Here is an 18,486-nt window from a genome sequence, read left to right as displayed (position 1 = left end):
ATCCTGGGTAGTCCCTCCCACGCACCCTTGAGGGTACTGGCTTACTCCCCATCGTGTTGTTATGCTGAGGACAGTTCCGACTGACAGCAGCCTGGATTTCCATGTCCACTAACCTTACTGAACCTTCTTAGAACAAACACTTGCAGAGGAAGGAATGCCTTGATAAAAAATTTCCAAATACTGTTGAGATGCTCAGGACCTCTGAAAAATCCAGTATCTTCAGTATTCAACAGCAAGTCACAGTTTTCCCTACAGGATCCTCCATGTGTGTTCCATGCAACACATATTCTCCACATGCCCTAACAAGCCATGGGCAAACACTTTCCTTCCAATCTCTCACCTGAAATTCTGTCCTGAGATGTGCATGCATTACCTAATGAGGAGGATACTTCCTGATAAAGGTCACACATCATCAATGACAGGGATGCATCCTGAGAAATGTATCATTAGGTGATTATATGATCGTGCTAACACCACATGGTGGACTTACACGAACCTCGATGGTGTAGCCTACTATATACCTAGGCTACATGGTACAGCATCTTGCTCCTAAACTGCTAACCTGTACAGCCTATTACTGTACTGGATACTGTAGGCAGCTGTAACACAGTGGTACTTGTGTAACTAAACACAGAAAAAGTAGCAACACAGAAAAAGTAAAGACACAGTATTTTTATGGGAACACCTTCTCACATGTAGTCTGTTGCTGACAGAAACATCATTATGCGGGGGATGACTGTATATGTGACTGCAAGGCTTAATCCAGTAGGCCTGACCTTTATTTTACATTCTTACCAAATAACAGCCCCTCCTCTCTCCAAAATGCCTAAGGTAAATTCAAATGAGGAATGGGTCATTTTTACACCAACAGTAATAAGGCATCCAGCTTCCTGTGTTCTGGGGCGGCTTTGGATGTGGGAAGCCCACTGTCCATGCCTGGGGGCCCCTGTGATGGAAGCCAAAAGAGTCACAAAAGGGGAAAGGAAAGCAGTCCCATGGAAACAAGAGGGAAACGAAAATCATCAAAGTGTCAAATACAACAGGACCCAGCTTCACAGCCCAATTTGGAAACAGGTGCGAGGATCCCGCCCCCAAGAGGGGCCTGGAAACACCCACCCCAGCTGCAGGGCACTGCCTGAGGGCTCAAGATCCAGAGGGAGCCAGGTTCTGTCCAAAATTCCATGCAGAATTAGTAAATAGTGAACTACGGTGATCACACATGCTGAGTGGAACTGCTTCAACGCGCTACACAAAGGGAGGCCTGCGATGCGGCTAAATAGCCCATTCAACTGACAGTGGAGAAAATCTGGCCCATCTTAGGAACAGAGGCAAATAGTTGCTTTGGCAATAAAAATTAATTACCTGACTAAACTCCTTTAGGAAGTATTCAACAATTAAAATAGTACTGATTTAACATAAAATAACACTTCACATGAAGTATTTCAGTCATACTTTTAACCAACTCTGATAGGGCATCCCCTTCCAGAAATTAGGGAAGGGCAGCCCTGGGGAGCCGCCATGGTCCTGTGCACGAAGCACGGGGCTCTGGGTGTGCTGGTGACCTTCCTTCAAACAGAAGGACCTCTGAGGGGGTGACCTTGACAGGGCGGGATGGCTGCCAGAGATCTGCACGAGGGCACAGCACACCCAGGCTGCAGAGAGGGAGATGTTATGGACACAGATGGGGCTATGCCCACTCTATGCTTGGCTAATAGCTGTGTTTCCAAAGATCCAACCCAGCAGCCCACCGAGGACTTGGCCAGAGGATCTGAGCCATCCTGGAGTCCAGCAAAGCATGGTCTGAGCTAGGACACCAAGAAATCAGGACACTGGGTCTTTATGCGTGACCAGGCCCCTTACTCCTCCCCCTCCAACCACAGGTATTTCTCCCAAATTATTCTGCAGGTGAACATCTCCCTCCCTAAAAATGAGTTTGTTTCATGTAAATCCACTTGTCCACTTGGTCAATACCTATGTGACAAGGACCAGGCTATATCTGCACTGTCCAATTTGGTGGCCACCTGTCACATATAATTTAGATAAATTAAGATGAGATTTTAAACTACTGTTCCTCAGTTGCACAAGTCACCTTTCAAGTACTCAATAGCCACATGTGGCTAGTAGCTACCATGCGGGACAAAACAGATACCACTTCCATTACTACAGAAAGTTCTATTGGGCAGCACTAGAACCGACGGTTGCCATACACGAAGGTGAGGACAAAAGACAGGGACACTTCTGCCCTCACAAAGCCCATGACTGGCTGGGTGTGGTGGCTCATGCCTGTAATCCCAGCACTTTGGGAGGCTGAGTCAGGAGGACTGCTTGAGCCCAGGGATTTGAGACCAGCCTGGGCAACATGACGAATCCCCATGTTTTGCGTCTCTACAAAAAATACAAAAATTAGCCAGGTGTGGTGGCTCATGCCTGTAGTCCTAGCTACTCAGGAGCCCAAGGTGGGAGGAGCACCTGAGCCTGGGGAGGCAGATGCTGCAGTGAACCGTGATTGTGCCACTGCACTCCAACATGGGTGACAGAGTGCGACCCTGTCTCAAAAAACAAACCCAAAAAAGCCCACAATTTGGGAAAAGCAGCCTCCTATCAAATAAGCCTATTAAGGACAGATGCGGTGGCTCACACCTATAATCCCAGCACTTTGGGAGGCCAAGTTGGGTGGATCATGAGGTAAGGAGATCAAGACCAGTCTGGCCAATAAGGTGAAAACTCTCTCTACTAAAAATACAAAAATTAGCTCAGTGTGGTGGTGCATGCCTGTAATCCCAGCTACTCGGGAGGCTGAGGCAGGAGAATCCCATGAACCAGGGAGTTGGAGGTTGCAGTGAGCCGAGATCGCACCACAGCACTCTAGCCTGGCAACAGAGCAAGACTCTGTCTCAAAAAACAAAACAAAAAGTCCATCAAATACGATGTACTGATGGTAAGTCCTATGAAGGGAACTGCAGAGTGATCCAAGGGAGGGGAGAGGGGTAAGGCTCTGATACCACAGGCCCATCTGCCTACATGGCAAGTGCTGGAGCAGAAGGGCCTCTGTTCTCTTCAATTCAGAGCAAGGTTCTAACCCGAAGCCCACAAGCAGGCTCACACACTTGAGAGTGACCTGGAACTTGCAAACCCAGTCCTTCTGCCAATCCACAGCAGCATGAGGTCACCAGCTAAGCATCTCTGGTCACTTCAGCTTGGGCTGATTCGCAGCAAACACTGACATGGAGATAGTAACTCAGTGTAGCCAGAACTTTTTGGGAGGCAGCATGGAGTTGTCACAGCTGTGGAATGCCTGAAACAGATGCCACAGGCATCTGGTGGGTTCTCACCACGTTTCAGGCTGCCGAGAAACTACGGAACAGACACTGACCGAGTCTGAATATCAGCGAGTCTGAGTATCACCGAGCCAAGGGCCTTGGCATCCTCAGGGTGGTGCTGTTGGGTGCAGGCATTCATCATCTGCTCTGAGCTTTCTTCTGATGAATGGATCATAATACTTATTCTCCGCTACAGCCTTTTGTTTGAGGCTGCGGAGGATGCATGGGGAGAGGGAGAGCTTAAGAGCTACTGAACTACAGCACTGAGTTCTGAATGGCTTGTCCCTAAACATTGGACAGACAAAAAGCAAATAATCCCAGATGCTGGTGAAACCAGAAACTTACACAAGTTAAGCCCTCTGTTCTCCAAAACCAGTAGAGACAGTCTGCAAGTTTTCTAAAGGCTGTGGGTTTACTGCAGTAAACCCCCAAACTAAATACTGTTTCCGTTTTTTATGAATGTCTTAAAATTCTATTGTACATTTTCTTGTCTCCTTCAACCTAACACAGGAGCCACCTACTTCTGTGATGACATTTGTTGACTCAGGGTCACCAGCAGTCAGATGTGCAGGGCTCTGAGGGTGGAGGGCTGCTGCTGTGCCCAGTGCCACCACACTGAAGGCCTGAGTGAGGGGGACCTCCACGGGGCTGCTGTTCCCTGACTGGTGGCTGTCATTCTTCCTCACCAAGAACCCACCGCTTCCAATCAGCAACAGGTATGACAACCACATTTCCGCCATGTGGAACAGATTTACTGAATTGCAAGGCTCTCCTGGCAGAAAACTGGAGGAGGAATTTGTGCATGAATTTAGCTCCAGCGCCATTGGCTCTGGCAATGGCAGAGAAGAGATGGGCAGGTAGCTGTCCTCCTAACGGGGGTGTCCCTGCAGGAAAACCAAAGGCCAGCAGATGAGTCAAAACAGAAGAGGAAGCTCTGCCTTGTCACCTCATCAGCTAGCATTTTAAAGCCAAGCTGTTCACAGCTAAATCTATGCTGGGCAGACTTCTGTAAACATACTTAAGGTTTCAAAAGAAATAACGAACTGCTATCCACACAAAGCTTCCAGTTTTTTTTCCACCTTCCCACATCCCAGATAGGTATTACTCTTGGGATTCTATCCTTATGCTGTGGCTAGGGACAGATAAGGTTCATCCTAGAGTGTTTTGGACCCAAAACACCATTGACTACACCCAGGAATGAGGACCAAATGAGAACAGGATGCAAAACCACTCCTTTCCCTTCTGTGGGTCCCCACAGCAACAAGCAACAATGCACACAGCAGTGCAGTCACACAGGCTGGGGAATCCCAGGGCCCATGGCTTGAAGTTGAGCCTTGGTGAGAACCAGGACTGCGAGCTCACCGATTCACTCGCAGGATCCTTACCAAGGCCTTCAGTTCTCTGTACGATGCCTCATCTGCCTTCATTCCTACATTTAGGGTTGGTAACAGACCCCAAGTGGCCAAATCCCAAACACGGATGTCACATTCCAGAGCATGTAGTATACATTTGTGTAAAGACCCATATTTGCAGATGTTCTCTCAGCTGAAACCCCCTGCAAGATTTCAAGGTATTCCTCTGACAAATGCAGGCCTGGAAAGTAGGAGGGCTTGGGGCAGTAGACGATAGTGGTTGTCTTTGAAGGAGCACAAGAGAAAGGTACCAGACAGAAAAATGCACAGAGAAGGTAAGGTGGATTTGGTTGAGATGCAGTCCACAGAGAGCCACTGTGGCTCTTTTAGCCTGAAAAATAGCACTTAGCTTGCTTCTTTTTGGTTTACATTTTAACAAGCGTCTCAAGTAAACTCTTGCCTCATGAAATTCACCCTGATGTCTGGTGAGGAAGAGTGTGAACTGCTTCCCAGGTTGCAAAGTGGTTTGAAGGTTATGCATGAGGCTTTGGAAAAGAGGGGCCAAGTTACTGTTTACCTTCTCATTAAGACCCAGGGGCAACTACAAAGAGATGAATTCTGCCAGCAGCTGAGAGCTTGGAAGTCGGTCTTTCCTCGGTGGAGTCTCTGAGAAGAACACAGCCCCAGCCAATACCCAATTAGGAGCCTGGGAAGATCCTGAAGTAGAGAATCCAGCCAAACTGCCAAGAATTCTGATCTAGATAAAGACTGGTGGGAAGTCTGTTGTTTCTCCTGTGTCTCTTTAGCCATCAACTGATGGGCAGATTCTCAAGGCAGGAGGATAATGCAATTCAGGACTGGTCATTGAGAGAACAGAGCTCACACAAAGCCTTCAAAAATCAGCCCTTTTCTGGAATTTTCTTCCAAATAAAAAAGTCATCTTGAATATTAAAGGTTAGAAATTCTCACTTAAGCTAAATGTGTGATGTCATGGCTGCTAGACCTGATGTCCATCGTCTTCACGGGTACCTCTCACTGTGTGTCACTCTATGTCAGGCTTTCTAGACACCTCTGCGGGGCGCTAGGAGTCACCTGAAATGACTTGGGATGCTTGTTAAGAAAATCACATGCTGGGCTTTCCCCCTAGTGAATCAGAATGTCTAAGCCCAAGTACCCCAAGAGGCTCTTATCACTAGGCAATGAAAGAACAGAGATTTGGACCTTCTGGCTGTCAGTAGTCATGCTCTTATCCACTCAGCAACACTCCTGCCCACCACATCATTTGGAATGTGATGGAAACTTTTCTTTCACCAAATGATAGAGCAGCCTATACTATTTAAAAGGGAAGGGGGAGGACTCCATAAAGAATTAGGCAATATTTCAATCCACATACTTTTACCCGTAGACATAATCCAACTCCGCTGGAATTCTGTACTTTCTCTGCACCTGGGAGCACACCCAGCTCCTTCTTTGGGCCCACAATGGGGATGGAACAAACAGCTCTGAGGCTCTGAAGGACAGGCCTGCACTCCTGCCAGGAGGTGAGGCTCTGTGGCTTTCTCCTAGAGTGAGCTATCTAATAAGCTCTCCACACCACCATTTGGCTTGTTAGGAAACAATTTAGGAGCATTTGGAAACAAATCTGTGCAAGAGAAATGGAAGTCACTATATACCAGGTACACAACAGAAACATAACCTGGAAATTCATTTTAAATACTCTTGCTGACATCTATTTAAAAACAACTTGTAATTTAAAGTCTCAGATTCCTAACACTAGTCCAGTCAAGCGGAAAACTGGAAAGCAGCATTACTGATTTAGTCTCACAAGTAACAAACTCAGATCTTCACCAGGATGTGCCCAGGCTTCTCACTGTAAAGACCAATGGAAATGACTTGATAGCCTGCATTTGTATGGTAACGTGAGTAAACCCCATGAGGCTGAGTTTTACCCTCATTCTATATAGGGCAGGGCAGGCCACTCCTGCCTTCTGTGCTGAGCCGCCTTTGATTCGTGTGACAATGGGGATAAAAGTTCATGCCTAGCTCACTGTGCGCAGGTCACAGGAAGATCACATTGGTGAGATGTGTGAGATTCGGCAAGCCAGAAAACACCTTACTTAGGTACTTCCACCTGACATTCATCTGATGCACAGTAACTGCTGGTCTAATTCAAAATAATCAGTTAACAGGATTGCTTTAAAAAATAAAATCTTATGCTTCCAGCAAAGTTTTGCTACTCATTTAGAAAGTTCAAGGAGCTCTAAACTTCAAATGCCTGTGATAAAATAAAAATAGGACTACATACATCATAGTCATTCTTAAGACAATTAGGCCAAAATAGGGCTAAAACATCAAGCAAGCTGCCCCAGACTACAAGCAGTGGCATTATAATTACCTGTTTCTCCCCACAATGTGTCGGTGCCATTGACTTCTACTTCATGTTCCTTCTCCATCCCCAGCAAGCACTGGACCACCTGTCAGAAGTGCCAAGGTGATTTAATGAGTTCTCATAGCAAGAGGTGCTTATGATATAGCCCATGTATCAAAGGAGAGAGTGTGTTGTTTTTTAACCATTATCTCACGCTACACAAGGAGAGAAAAATATAATGAAAACTGTTTTGAAGCATAATTCATATGCTATTCACACTTTCAGTTGAAGAATAATTAAAAAAAAATCTCTGAATTTCAGCAACATGGTTCAGGATTACTAGGTACTCAGAATTCTAATGAATTCCAACATGACCCAAATATGCCAGCCTCATCAACAAAGGACACGGCAGATCACACCAAGTGCAGTTTCTGCATAAATCACAAGATAGTGAATCAGTTTTTCACAAGGAAGGAAAACAAGGCAATATACCTTTTTCAAAATTTTTACAAAGTATGGTTCAAATACATTTTCTACTGGTAGCAGTATTCTTTTTCCCTTATGAGACTCTTCCTGTCAAAGGGTAGGTCAGGTCACAGGTATGGAGGCAGGAATCCTGGCTTGCAGGGAGATGAAGCATCTGTGCCCTGGACCTGAGCCAGAGTTCACCCTGAGCAACAGCAGCAAGCAATGGGAGAACATGACAAAGCCACCTTCCAGTCTCCTAGCCCACACCCTTTGTGGTAGGCTGAATAATGGCCCCCAAAGATGTCTACATCCCAATCCCCAAAGCCTGCGAATGTGACCTTACAGGGCAAGAAGGAATTGCAGATGTGATTATGAACCTTGAAACGGGGCGATTATCTCAAATCATCAAGGTCTATATCTGATACACATCTGATCTAATAAATCACAACCATCCTCTTAAGAGGGACAGGAGGAGTCCAGGTCAGAGGACAGAGGAAATGAGATGACAGAGGCTAAGATGAAAGTAAGGCACTCTGGAGATGGAGGAAGGGTACACGAGCTAAAAAATACAGGTGGCTTCAAGAAGTGAGAAAAAGCAAGGAGACAGGTTCTCCCCTAGAGACTTCAGAAGGAAGGCTGGCCTCCCAATAGTGTGATTTTAGACTTCTGACCTCCAGAATTCTAAGAGTAAGTGTGTGCTACTTTAAGCCACTAAGTTTACATCCATTTGTAATAACAGCATTAGGAAACTAACAAACCATCCAAGTCTTGTGGTGAACAAACCCTGCTTTTTTCACCCTACTGGCTGTGCTGAGGTGGTTTTCGCTCAGCATTTCCTCCCAACAAGCTTTAAAACAAGGGTGTTTGCACGGGTTAAGACAAAGGTCATTCCTAGGCATTCATGGTCCTTCCAATGACAACTTTTCACACTTAAAAAAAGGAAAACATCTATATTTTCATATGTGTGTTTAACAGTCTCTCTCTGTGTGTGTATATATATGTGTGTGTGTGTGTGTTTAATGTTTTAAATGCCAGAAATTAGCCAGCCACTATTTCATGCTTGTGTGTGTGTCCGCCCATGAGTTTTGAATGCCAAAGTCAGCCAGCCAGCTTCGCACTCAAATTTACTAAAGTCATTTTGGAAAAAGAATCTTACCAAATACTGGCACCTCTAATTGCCTGAAGATAATTCAGAGTGAGAAATACACAGGAGGGCGCGAGCAAAACGTTATTAAATTCACAGATAAAGAAAGCCAAGACACACAGGTCAGGAGGTTGACAATTAAATCTTCAAACTGAGGAATACCAACATTTGTCAGAAATAAATGCTCTATTTAACTACCGCATGGAGTTTTCATTCAGTGGAGGAGCTGTAAATGACAAGCATTCTTGCGTGCTATCAAAGCATTAAAGTTCTATTTTTAAAAATCCTTCAAATACTCAGGAACGATTTTAGAATCAGGATTCTATGTGATTATTTTTAAATGAACACAAGGACAGAAGAATGAATCAAAGGGGAAAAAATGTAAAACAGCAGGTCTAGAGGGCAGAGCAGGGAAGGGGGAGAGACATGAGCAAGAGCTGAGAGTTAATGTCATCAAAAGGCTTCCCACAGAAGAACAAGCCTCCCCATCACATGTGCACAGGAGTGTGCACTGTCACTCATGGGAAGAATGCGATGCCCGTAGAAGACCTTCTACTGCAGGTGGTCAATGCCAACTGCTAGTTCTTGGAATCCTCATTCTTTCAGTCCTTCGGTGTGTCAACTGACTTGCTGAGCTACAGCTTCTAGTTTCCCAGTGGGGAAACCCCTGCCCCACTCACCGAGCTGTGGCCCATGCTGGCGGCTGCGGTCAGTGCCTGCTGCAGGGCGTGGTTCTTCCTCAGGGCGCCTGGCTGGGGAGGACCTGGCGACCACTCACAGGTCAGCAGGTACTGGAGAATGTCACCATGGCCCCGTAGGGCACTGTGGACAAGCGCACACTGGCCCTTCTTATCCAAGTGGTCCACCTGGGGGCAGGAGTGGGTGAAGGTTATGGCTGAGCACTACTTTCCCTCTGAGCATGCGGATACACCATAAGCTGTTATAAGTGTAAAGCACAGCTGGGATCTGTAAATGGAGGTGCAGTGATGTGCAGCAGTAACGTACCCACCGCAAAGGCTTAGCCACACATTGCCCTTCTCCATGAACTGAAGTTTATGTATGTCCCAAATGTTGGATTTGAGAGAAAAAAAATAAAGCTCCCATAGCTGTTATAAGCCTAACTGTGTGTAAACCCCACTCCCTGTAAGCATACATGGGGTTCACATTCTGACTTGTCTTTCTGGAGAACATAGAACCTTAGTCTGGATTACTTCCAGACAGTAATGAATGTACCATTCCAGGCCTCAGGTTCCCTTTGCAAGACTCGGTCACAAAACTCTCTCCTTAATCCCATGTCCCTGCAGCAAACTACACAAAACTCCTAACTCTCTTGTGAGTATGTATGGAGACACACACTAAACCCTCGGACAAAGCCCTGTACTTCCTGACTTTGGTAGCTTGGGTGGGGCATTCTAAGTCTGCTGTGACAAGCTATAATTTGGGGGAGAAAAGCCGCTCTCTGGTCACTGAGCCAGGGGATCCAAAGAAAGAGAGGGATGTGGAAAATCAGCTGAGTGTGGAAGGGCAGGAAAAGAGTCCAAGTGGCATCTGATTGGGAAGGAGGCCTTATGCAGGTCGGTGGCCTGGGCATGCTGGCAAGTAAAGGGGGGGTGGCCACAAAGTCAGGGCAGGCCAGCTAGGCAGAAAAAGTGAGTGAGTGCCATACACCTCCTCAAGGCCCCAAAGCAGTGGCAGCCCTTCATGCCCTGTCTAAACCCCAGAGTACTGGGCCTGGGAGTGGAGCCCAGGGCCTAGCCTTGCATGCCTGCCAAATCTGGGGATGCCCTGTACCCTCATTCAGAGGCTTTGCCAGAGCCCCCCAAAATAGCACTCAGCTTCCTACTCCAGAGCTTTCAGCTGTGATGGGGGGAGGCCTGCTGGCCTCAGAATAAAGTGTAAAGCACAGCTGGGATCCGTAAATGGAGGTGCAGTGATGTGCAGCAGTAACGTACCCACCCCAAAGGCTTAGCCACACATTTCCCTTCTCCATGAACTGAAGTTTATGTATGTCCCAAATGTTGGATTGGAGAGAAAAAAATAAAGCTCCCATAGCTGTTATAAGCCTATTTTTTTTGAACTTTAAATATCCTAATTAAAAGATAAAAGATAATTAGCAGTTTATCTCTATTGTTATTCAAAAGACACATTTCCCAAAAAATTGCTTCCAGTAAATCTAACATTTACTGTGAGCCCGATATCATTCTCATTCACCCTATTAAAGCTGACAGCTCCTGGCCAGACGTGGTGGCTCACATCTATAATCTCAACAGTTTGGGAGGCCAAGGCAGGCAGATCATGTGAGGTCAGGAGTTTGAGACCAGCCTGGCCAACATGGTGAACCCCATCTGTACTAAAAATACAAAAATTAACCAGGCATGGTGGTGTGTGCCTGTAGTCCCAGCTACTTGGAGGATGAAGCAGGAGAATCACTTAAACCTGGGAGGGGGAGGTTGCAGTGAGCTGAGCTCATGCCACTGCACTCCAGACTGAGCGACAGTGAGACTCTGTCAAAACAAAAAAGAAAGCTGACGACTCTAGAGTAACTTGTAGAGTAATACATACTTATTTCATATATGACTGAATGCTTACTCGACAGCCCTGTGGTAGGGACTGCTGTTATGCCCATTTTACAGATAAGAAGCCTGAGTCGTATATAGGCTCAATAACTTGCCCAATACCCTAGAGCTGGCAAGTGAACAGATGAAGATTCCAGGCAATCTAGCTCCTGCAGCTCAGGCACATGGCTTCTTCATGAGTTCATGGAATTCATCTTACTGTTTTAAAAGGACATAAAATGGGATAAGAAGAAGAAAGGGGAAAAAAGCAAACATTTAAAATATTTTAAACCAATCTCGGTGCTTTCTAGGTCAATACTTGCAGGCTTTTTAAAGGCTGGCCCTCCTTATGTGGCTAGGATCCAGAGTCTCCCTGGAATTCTGCCTTCCCCTGGACAACATGAAGCAGAGTTGCTATGTATGAGCAAACACACCTCTCTGAGGCTGCCCCAGTCAGGCACATTACAAAGTGACCAATCCCGGGAGCCCGACCCTTTCTGTGTATGCTATAGTTTCAGAGACAAGAGAGTCTGGTCCAGCAGACAACAATTCTAGCAATGAGATGAAGCCATTTCCCTGCCCGAGCCCCAAAAGAGCAGGCTGCCGCTTACCCTCGCTCCCTTCTTGGTCAGCAGACACACCAGCTTCATGTGGCCGGCAGCTGCTGCGTAACAGAGGGCAGTCATGCCGTTCTCCGATGTTCCGTCCAGGCAGGCACCAAATTCCAGGAGCAGAGTGACAACTTCCTCGTGGCCAAGGTGAGACTGGACGCACAGGATTGGGGCATTATTTAACACTTCTGTCCTGTAGTTCACGTTGGCCCCTCCCAAAATCAGGAGACGGCTCACCTGTTGGACAAGGCCCCCCAACAAGACTGTCACATGTATGTCATCTAAACATTTACGGAAATGGGCAGTATTCTCAATTTTCAGTATCATTTTAATCCAGTGGTTCTCAAACTTGAATGTGCACCAGTATCACCTGGGAATACATTAACAATGCACATTCTCATTGGTGGGAATGTAAAATAGTGTAGCTTACTGGGAAACAGTAAGATGGTTCCTCAAAGATTAAAAATAGAACTACTGCCCCAGGCACGTGGCTGTAACCCCAGCTACTCAGGAAGCTGAGGTGGGAGGATTGCTTGGGGCCAGGAGTTTGAGGCTGTAGTGCACTATGATCATGCCTGTGAACAGCCTGCTGCCCTCTAGCCTGGGCAACACAGCAAGGCCCTGATCTGAAAATTAAAAAAAAAAATTTAATTAAAAAATTCAGTAGAGGACAGGTGCGGTGGCTCACGCCTGTAATTCCAGCACTTTGGGAGGCCAAGGTGGGCAGATCACGAGGTCAGGAGATCGAGACCATCTGGCTAACATGGTGAAACCCCATCTCTACTAAAAATACAAAAATTAGCTACACATAGTGGTGCACGCCTGCAATCTCAGCTACTTGGGAGGCTGAGGCAGGAGAATCGCTTGAACCTGGGAGGTGGAGGTTGCAGTGAGCTGAGATTGCACCACTGCACTCCAGCCTGGCGACAGAGTGAGGCTCAGTCTCAAAAATAAAAATAACAGCAAAAAATAACAATAGAATGGCCATGTGATCAGCCATCCCACTTCTGAGTATATATCCAAAAGAACTGAAAGCAGGATTTCAAAGACATATTTGCACACTCATGTTAATTGCAGCATTATTCACAACAGCCAAGAGGTAGATGCAACCTCAATGTTCATCAGTGGATGAAGAAAATGTGGTACATATACATACAATGGATTATTACTCAGTCTTACAAAGGGAGAAAATCCTGCCATATGTGACAATATGGGTAAACCTTGGGGAAATGAGATAAGTGAAACAAGCCAGATGTAAAAGAACAAATACTGTGTGATACCACTTATGAGATATATACAGTAGTCAAATTCATAGACAGTAGAATGAAGGTTTCTGGGCCTGGGCACAGGGAGAAATGACAGTTGTTGCTTAAGGGATACAGAGTTTTAATTTTGCAATATGACAAGTACTGAAGATCTATCACACAACAATGTGAGTATTGTTAACACTACTGAATTGCACACTTAAAAATGGTTAAGATGGTAAATTTCCTTTTATGTGTTTTTTAACCACAATTAAAAATAAAAACTAAACAAATGGCCAGGCACGGTGGCTCACGCCTGTAATCCCAGCACTTTGAGAGGCTGAGGAGGGTGGATCACCTGCAGTTAGGAGGTCGAGACCAGCCTGGACAACATGGTGAAACCCCATCTCTACTAAAAATACAAAATTTAGCTGGCGTGGTGGCGCACGCCTGTATCCCAGATATTCAGGAGACTGACACAGGAGAATCGCTTGAACGCAGGAGGCGGAGGCTGCAGTGAGGTAAGATCACATCACTGCACTCCAGCCTGGGGGACAGAGCAAGACTCCGTCTCAAAAACAAAACAAAACAAAAACAAAAACACAAAAACAAAAAAAACTAAACAACTGCAATTTCTTGGGCCCCACCCTGATTTCTGATTCATTATATCTGGGTGGTACATTTTTAACGAGTTCCCCGTTGATATTGACACTCTTGGTTTGGGGAACCACAATTTGAAAAATCACTGTTTAACTTCAACAAAACCAGGAAATTCATTTTCCTGGCAATGAAGTAATAACTGTGGCTGGGTACAGGGGCTCACAACTGTAATGCCAGTATTTTAGGAGGCTGAGGAGGGAGGACTGCTTGAGCTCAGGAGTTTGAAACCAATCTGGGCAACATGGCAAGACCCCATCTTTATAAAAAATTTTTTAAAAAAGAAAAAAACAGTCATGGTGTTAATAGTGACATAAGGCCAAAAGTAAATACAAATACTTTATGGGGATGTGTTCCTAAAAGAAACAGAAAATATGGCAATGTCCACATGTGCCAGGATTGTCAGCAGCATAACACTGCTAGAAAATAATGTGCTGCTTCCACTAATTACTATATTCCCCAGTTAGTAATCTCCTTGGATCTAGGTATTGGGAAAAGCTTTACATCTCCAGGTTTTAAAATAAAATCACTGAACATATGCAAATTTTAGGTATATTAATATTTTTTCTTTCAGATCTCCAGATCATTAGATAAAAATGATGCTCCTTTAACAGCTGTTAAGATGTCCAGTGTGTTTCTTTCAAAGGCTCACTTCAATGGTCCTGACCCACATCAATCACTGCCCTTGCCAAAGCCTGGCAGGTCCTCCACCTGCCCACTAAATGTGAAAACCACAGAGACTGTCATTTATTGACTAGAGACACATGGGGATCATTAAAAGATACAGAGAGACGACAAGGCATAAAAAATTCAGGATATTTCAGTGATACGTGTCCACAAGAGTAGCTGACAAACAGAATATTTACAAACAGATGGGTCTGGAAAATTATACTACCAGGTGGTAAAACCATAACTCACAATGGCATAGCGACAGGTTAGAACCCCAGGTGTCAAATTTGAAGATGTCTTGGCTACTGAAGCTTACCCCTATGTGATTCAGGTCTCCAGCTTCCTCTCTGATCTTCTCTGCAGAATCCTTCCCTCACTGCAGCCACCTTGGACTCAGCATGTGCTGTGACGATGCCAGGCAAGGCCAGCCTCATGGCCTCTACCCCTTTTAGTTCCCTAACTGGAATGCCCATTCCATACATATAGATGCCACAGGATCACTTCCTGCAGGGTTCTGTTCCAGTGCCGGGACACAGGGGAGAGAGTACCCTGCCTCCATGTACACACCTGTGCATGCACCCGGGCTCTTTCTATCCCTCAGCATGCTCTGTTTTCCTGCTTAGTCCACTGCACCAGACTCTGGTTCTACAATACAGAAGTTCACAGAGAAGAAAAGCAAACAGAGCCCCTCCATGGATGGGGATGGCCTACACATCAGGTTCTTCACACTGCCGGGACTGCCACCTACATTTAAGGAAGAACAGGCCGTTTGCAAGTGACAAGGAGGCCCTGAGGAGTCAGCCGACCACCTGACGACCACCCCGCTGTTTACCCCATCAGAGACCACTGTCTAGCCAGGTCCAGGTGAGCACCAACCCAGCCTCTAGGGTCTCGTTGTCAACTTGTACTCGTGGAGGAACAGATGAGAGATCAGAAAGGGTGTCATGTCCTAACACTGCTGTTTCATGGGCAACTTCAGGCAAATGACCTAATTAATCCCCACCGAGCCTTCTTTACAGATCTATATAGGCTTGCTTTTTAAAATGCCACCAGACTCTGATCTAATTCAAAAGCATTTTAAGATTGCATTACACTACAACATTAATAAAAGTGTGGCCAGGCGTGGTGGCTCATGCCTATAATCCCAGCACTTTGGGAGACCAAGGTGTGTGGATCACCTGAGGTCAGGAGTTTGAGACCAGCCTGGCCAATATGGTGAAACCAAGTCTCTAAAATACAAAAATTAGCTGGTTGTGGTGGCACGCGCCTGTAATCTCAGCTACTCGGGAGGCTGAGGCAGGAGAATCACTTGAACCCAGGAGGCGAAGGTTGCAGTGAGCCAAGATCACGCCATTGTACTCCAGCTTTGGCAACAAGAGCAAAACTCCATCTCAAAAAAAAAAAATTTTTAATTAAATAATAAAAGTGTCTTTAAAATCCCTTTGAATAACTGTTAGTGTGGACAGAATCAGATTATGCTGAAGAAATACGTGAGGATTTTATTAAGGCCGATGAAACCAGTCCTCAGCAAGAGGAACACAGAAGATACACATGTCTGGACAATACGTGCAACGCTGCAAGGGGCACACCAGACTCTGATAGCCACAGGACGGGCAGGATCATTCGTAAATTCCCTGGATGATTCTGCCAGACAGTTACATTCTTTCCTCCCCCATCAACCCCATACCTTCTTGAGATCCATGAGCCTAAAAGATAAAGGATTAAGTGGTATGAGTTCTCAACCAGCCCCTAAACTAACCTACCGTGTGATTTTCAGAAAATTCCTCGACCTCTCTGTGCTTTAGGTGCCACCTAAGAAAACAGCAGCATGCCATCCTATTCTAACAGGTACTCTTTTGCTAATAATAGTGGAAGGTACACTTGGAGTGCCATGATGAATCCCTTACAAGAGTTTACCTGGAAGGCATGTGCTCAGGGCAGGTTTCCTAAAGATGTCATCAATTCACACGTCATCTGCTTCTGGGAAAAACATGTTCCTTTGTTGGTGTAAGGCTGTAGTTGTTTTTACCACTTAACCCTCCATCATCTTCCCCCAAACTATGGTTCTTAACCTTGATGCATGCTGAAACCACCTGGGAGCTTGAAAGTTTCCAATACCCTGGCCCCACTCTTGGAGATTCTGACTTAACTGGGGCTGGGGCTGTGGTACCCAGAGCTCCCAGGTGATTTTAGCTGGCAGCCAGGGCTGTAAACACATCAAGTGATAAAGGCACCTGCAGAGCAAGGGCTTGCTGAATGTCAGGAACCCTTCCAGCTGTGTGATTTTGGAACGTTATCAACTGCCCTCAGTTTTCTCATCTGAAAAAATGAGGATAAAAGTTTCACTTCACTTGGTGGTTATAAAGATTAAAAATCAATGTGTAAGCACCCATCAACTCTTCATTTACATCAGGTATAACTCCCAATGCAATCCCTCACGTTATGCACATGTACCCTAGAACTCAAAGTATAATAATTAAAAAAAAAATCAATGTGTAAAAAAAGTATGTATATACATGTGCATCAGGCATTTAGCACAGCACTCAGCATCCTGTACATGCTAAATAAACATTAATCGATGTTATAATCAACCTTTCATGGAGTCTTCAGAAACGACAAGAACTCATGTCCCTGACCTCTGGAAGGCACAGGAGGGAGCTCTGCCCTCCTGTCCACATCACCCTGCATGCCCACCCTGGGTTGTTCACCAGCACAGAGCAGCAGGGACACCTCATGCCAAGTTGAGGGCAGAGGTAAGTCACCTGCAACCATCACATCCTCAAGGTAGGCAGCTCTTGTTAACAAGCACCAACCGACACATCCAGAAGTTCCCAGGTGCCCACAGCAGAACCAGTTTCCAGAGATGAGGCAAAGCACTAACAAGAATTCATGTAAACATAATAAATGCCAAGTATGTTCCCAGTAACTTTAACATCTCAGTAAGGTTTCTCATCACTCGAGACACAGTCTCTTTTGTGTCTCCACTTTATAGGTGAGAAAGCCAGGGCTCAGAGGGAGTAAGGCAGAGCTGAGTGCTAAGCACAAAGCTAATGATGGTCACAGAGCAGTCAGGCAGCAGAGGCAGCAGTCCTGGCTGAGAATGCACTGCGCTGAAGGAGCCCGTTTAAATAACTAATCCTATAGATTTTCCCCCAACAATATGGACATTTTCCGATCATGATCACAGAAGCTCTCCTTGGACAACACTCGGAAGTGGTGGTATCTCTCAACTTCTGGATTTAATGAAAACAGGAAGGGAGGTGGGGGTATGCAAGGCAATACCTTCATGAGGATGAGAAGAGGTTTGGCCAGGGTTGTCATGGGGCTGCATCAACATTCCCACTAAGTACACTGGAAGCTCACACAAGCACAGTTGTTTTTAAATGTGTCCTTTCCGACTATGATGCAGGGTATGACTGGATCTCCTAGCCAAAGGAAGTTGGGCCAAAGGCCACGCCTAGCTCATGTTCTCCTCTCCTTTCTGTTGTCAGCTGAGAAAAGAATTGCAACCTAAATCCTCCTGAGGCCACAGCCTATGAGATGGTGCAACAAAACCACTGGCTGGATGGGACCCCAGTGGGCCAGCGGGGCCCAGGCTGGCTCATCCTGGCCTGGCCACAGGAGATGACATGGTTAGAGACTGTTGGCATGCCACTGCAACTAAAATCCATCTACCAAGTAATCATCCCAGAGCAAGTCACTTTAATCTACCAACGTGGCAAACTGCAATTATTGTTCAAAATGACATTCATTCTTGTACGACAACATTTAAGACACTCTAAAAAAAGTTCCTTAATTGCATGCATAATTTAAAATTACTGTAATTTGTTCAGGATCCTGTGAAAACCTTCCCCCCCACCTTGAAAGATACAAGAAACGGAAGGATAATGAAAAGACTTAAGATTCTATAACCACATTATAGAAATAATTTGGGGGATGGTGTAGATGTGACACTGGAGTTTTACAAAACGAAGTAAAAATGATTAACTCTTAAAATCACACATACATTAAAGAGGAAAGTTTATAATCCCAGGAGGGCCATGCTCATTACACTATTATGCTGTACCTTTAAATTTACTGTCTTAAAAACTTGTACTC

General features: G+C 45.6%; 2 protein-coding genes across 42 annotated transcripts in view; one reads left to right on the top strand and one right to left on the bottom strand.

Moving 5' to 3' along the window:
* The window catches only part of WDSUB1 (WD repeat, sterile alpha motif and U-box domain containing 1), an 85,915-nt gene extending 80,273 nt beyond the window's left edge, over positions 1 to 5,642 (top strand). For 8 of the 11 annotated variants that reach the window (XR_012421139.1, XR_012421137.1, XR_012421134.1 and 5 more), the window contains 2 exons: positions 3,831 to 4,036; positions 5,262 to 5,642. The gene's annotated coding sequence lies outside the window, so the exon portion shown is untranslated. Of the gene's footprint in view, positions 1 to 2,784; positions 2,939 to 3,830; positions 4,037 to 5,261 lie in introns of all 11 variants that reach the window. The other 3 variants (XR_012421143.1, XR_012421120.1, XR_012421144.1) reach the window with 1 other exon arrangement.
* The window catches only part of TANC1 (tetratricopeptide repeat, ankyrin repeat and coiled-coil containing 1), a 265,441-nt gene that overhangs the window by 26,784 nt on the left and 220,171 nt on the right, over positions 1 to 18,486 (bottom strand). For 29 of the 31 annotated variants that reach the window (XM_065525539.2, XM_065525540.1, XM_065525538.1 and 26 more), the window contains 3 exons: positions 11,819 to 12,055; positions 9,333 to 9,518; positions 7,068 to 7,146 (listed from right to left, as the gene is read on the bottom strand). In XM_065525539.2, the coding sequence (XP_065381611.1) occupies positions 7,068 to 7,146; positions 9,333 to 9,518; positions 11,819 to 12,055 (502 nt within the window). The remainder of the gene's footprint in view (positions 1 to 7,067; positions 7,147 to 9,332; positions 9,519 to 11,818; positions 12,056 to 18,486) is intronic. The other 2 variants (XM_074009201.1, XM_074009195.1) reach the window with 1 other exon arrangement.

The sequence above is a fragment of the Macaca fascicularis genome, chromosome 12 (genome assembly GCF_037993035.2).
Source record: "Macaca fascicularis isolate 582-1 chromosome 12, T2T-MFA8v1.1".
Classification (NCBI taxonomy): Eukaryota; Metazoa; Chordata; class Mammalia; order Primates; family Cercopithecidae; genus Macaca; species Macaca fascicularis.
This window is presented reverse-complemented; position numbering and strand designations above follow the sequence as displayed.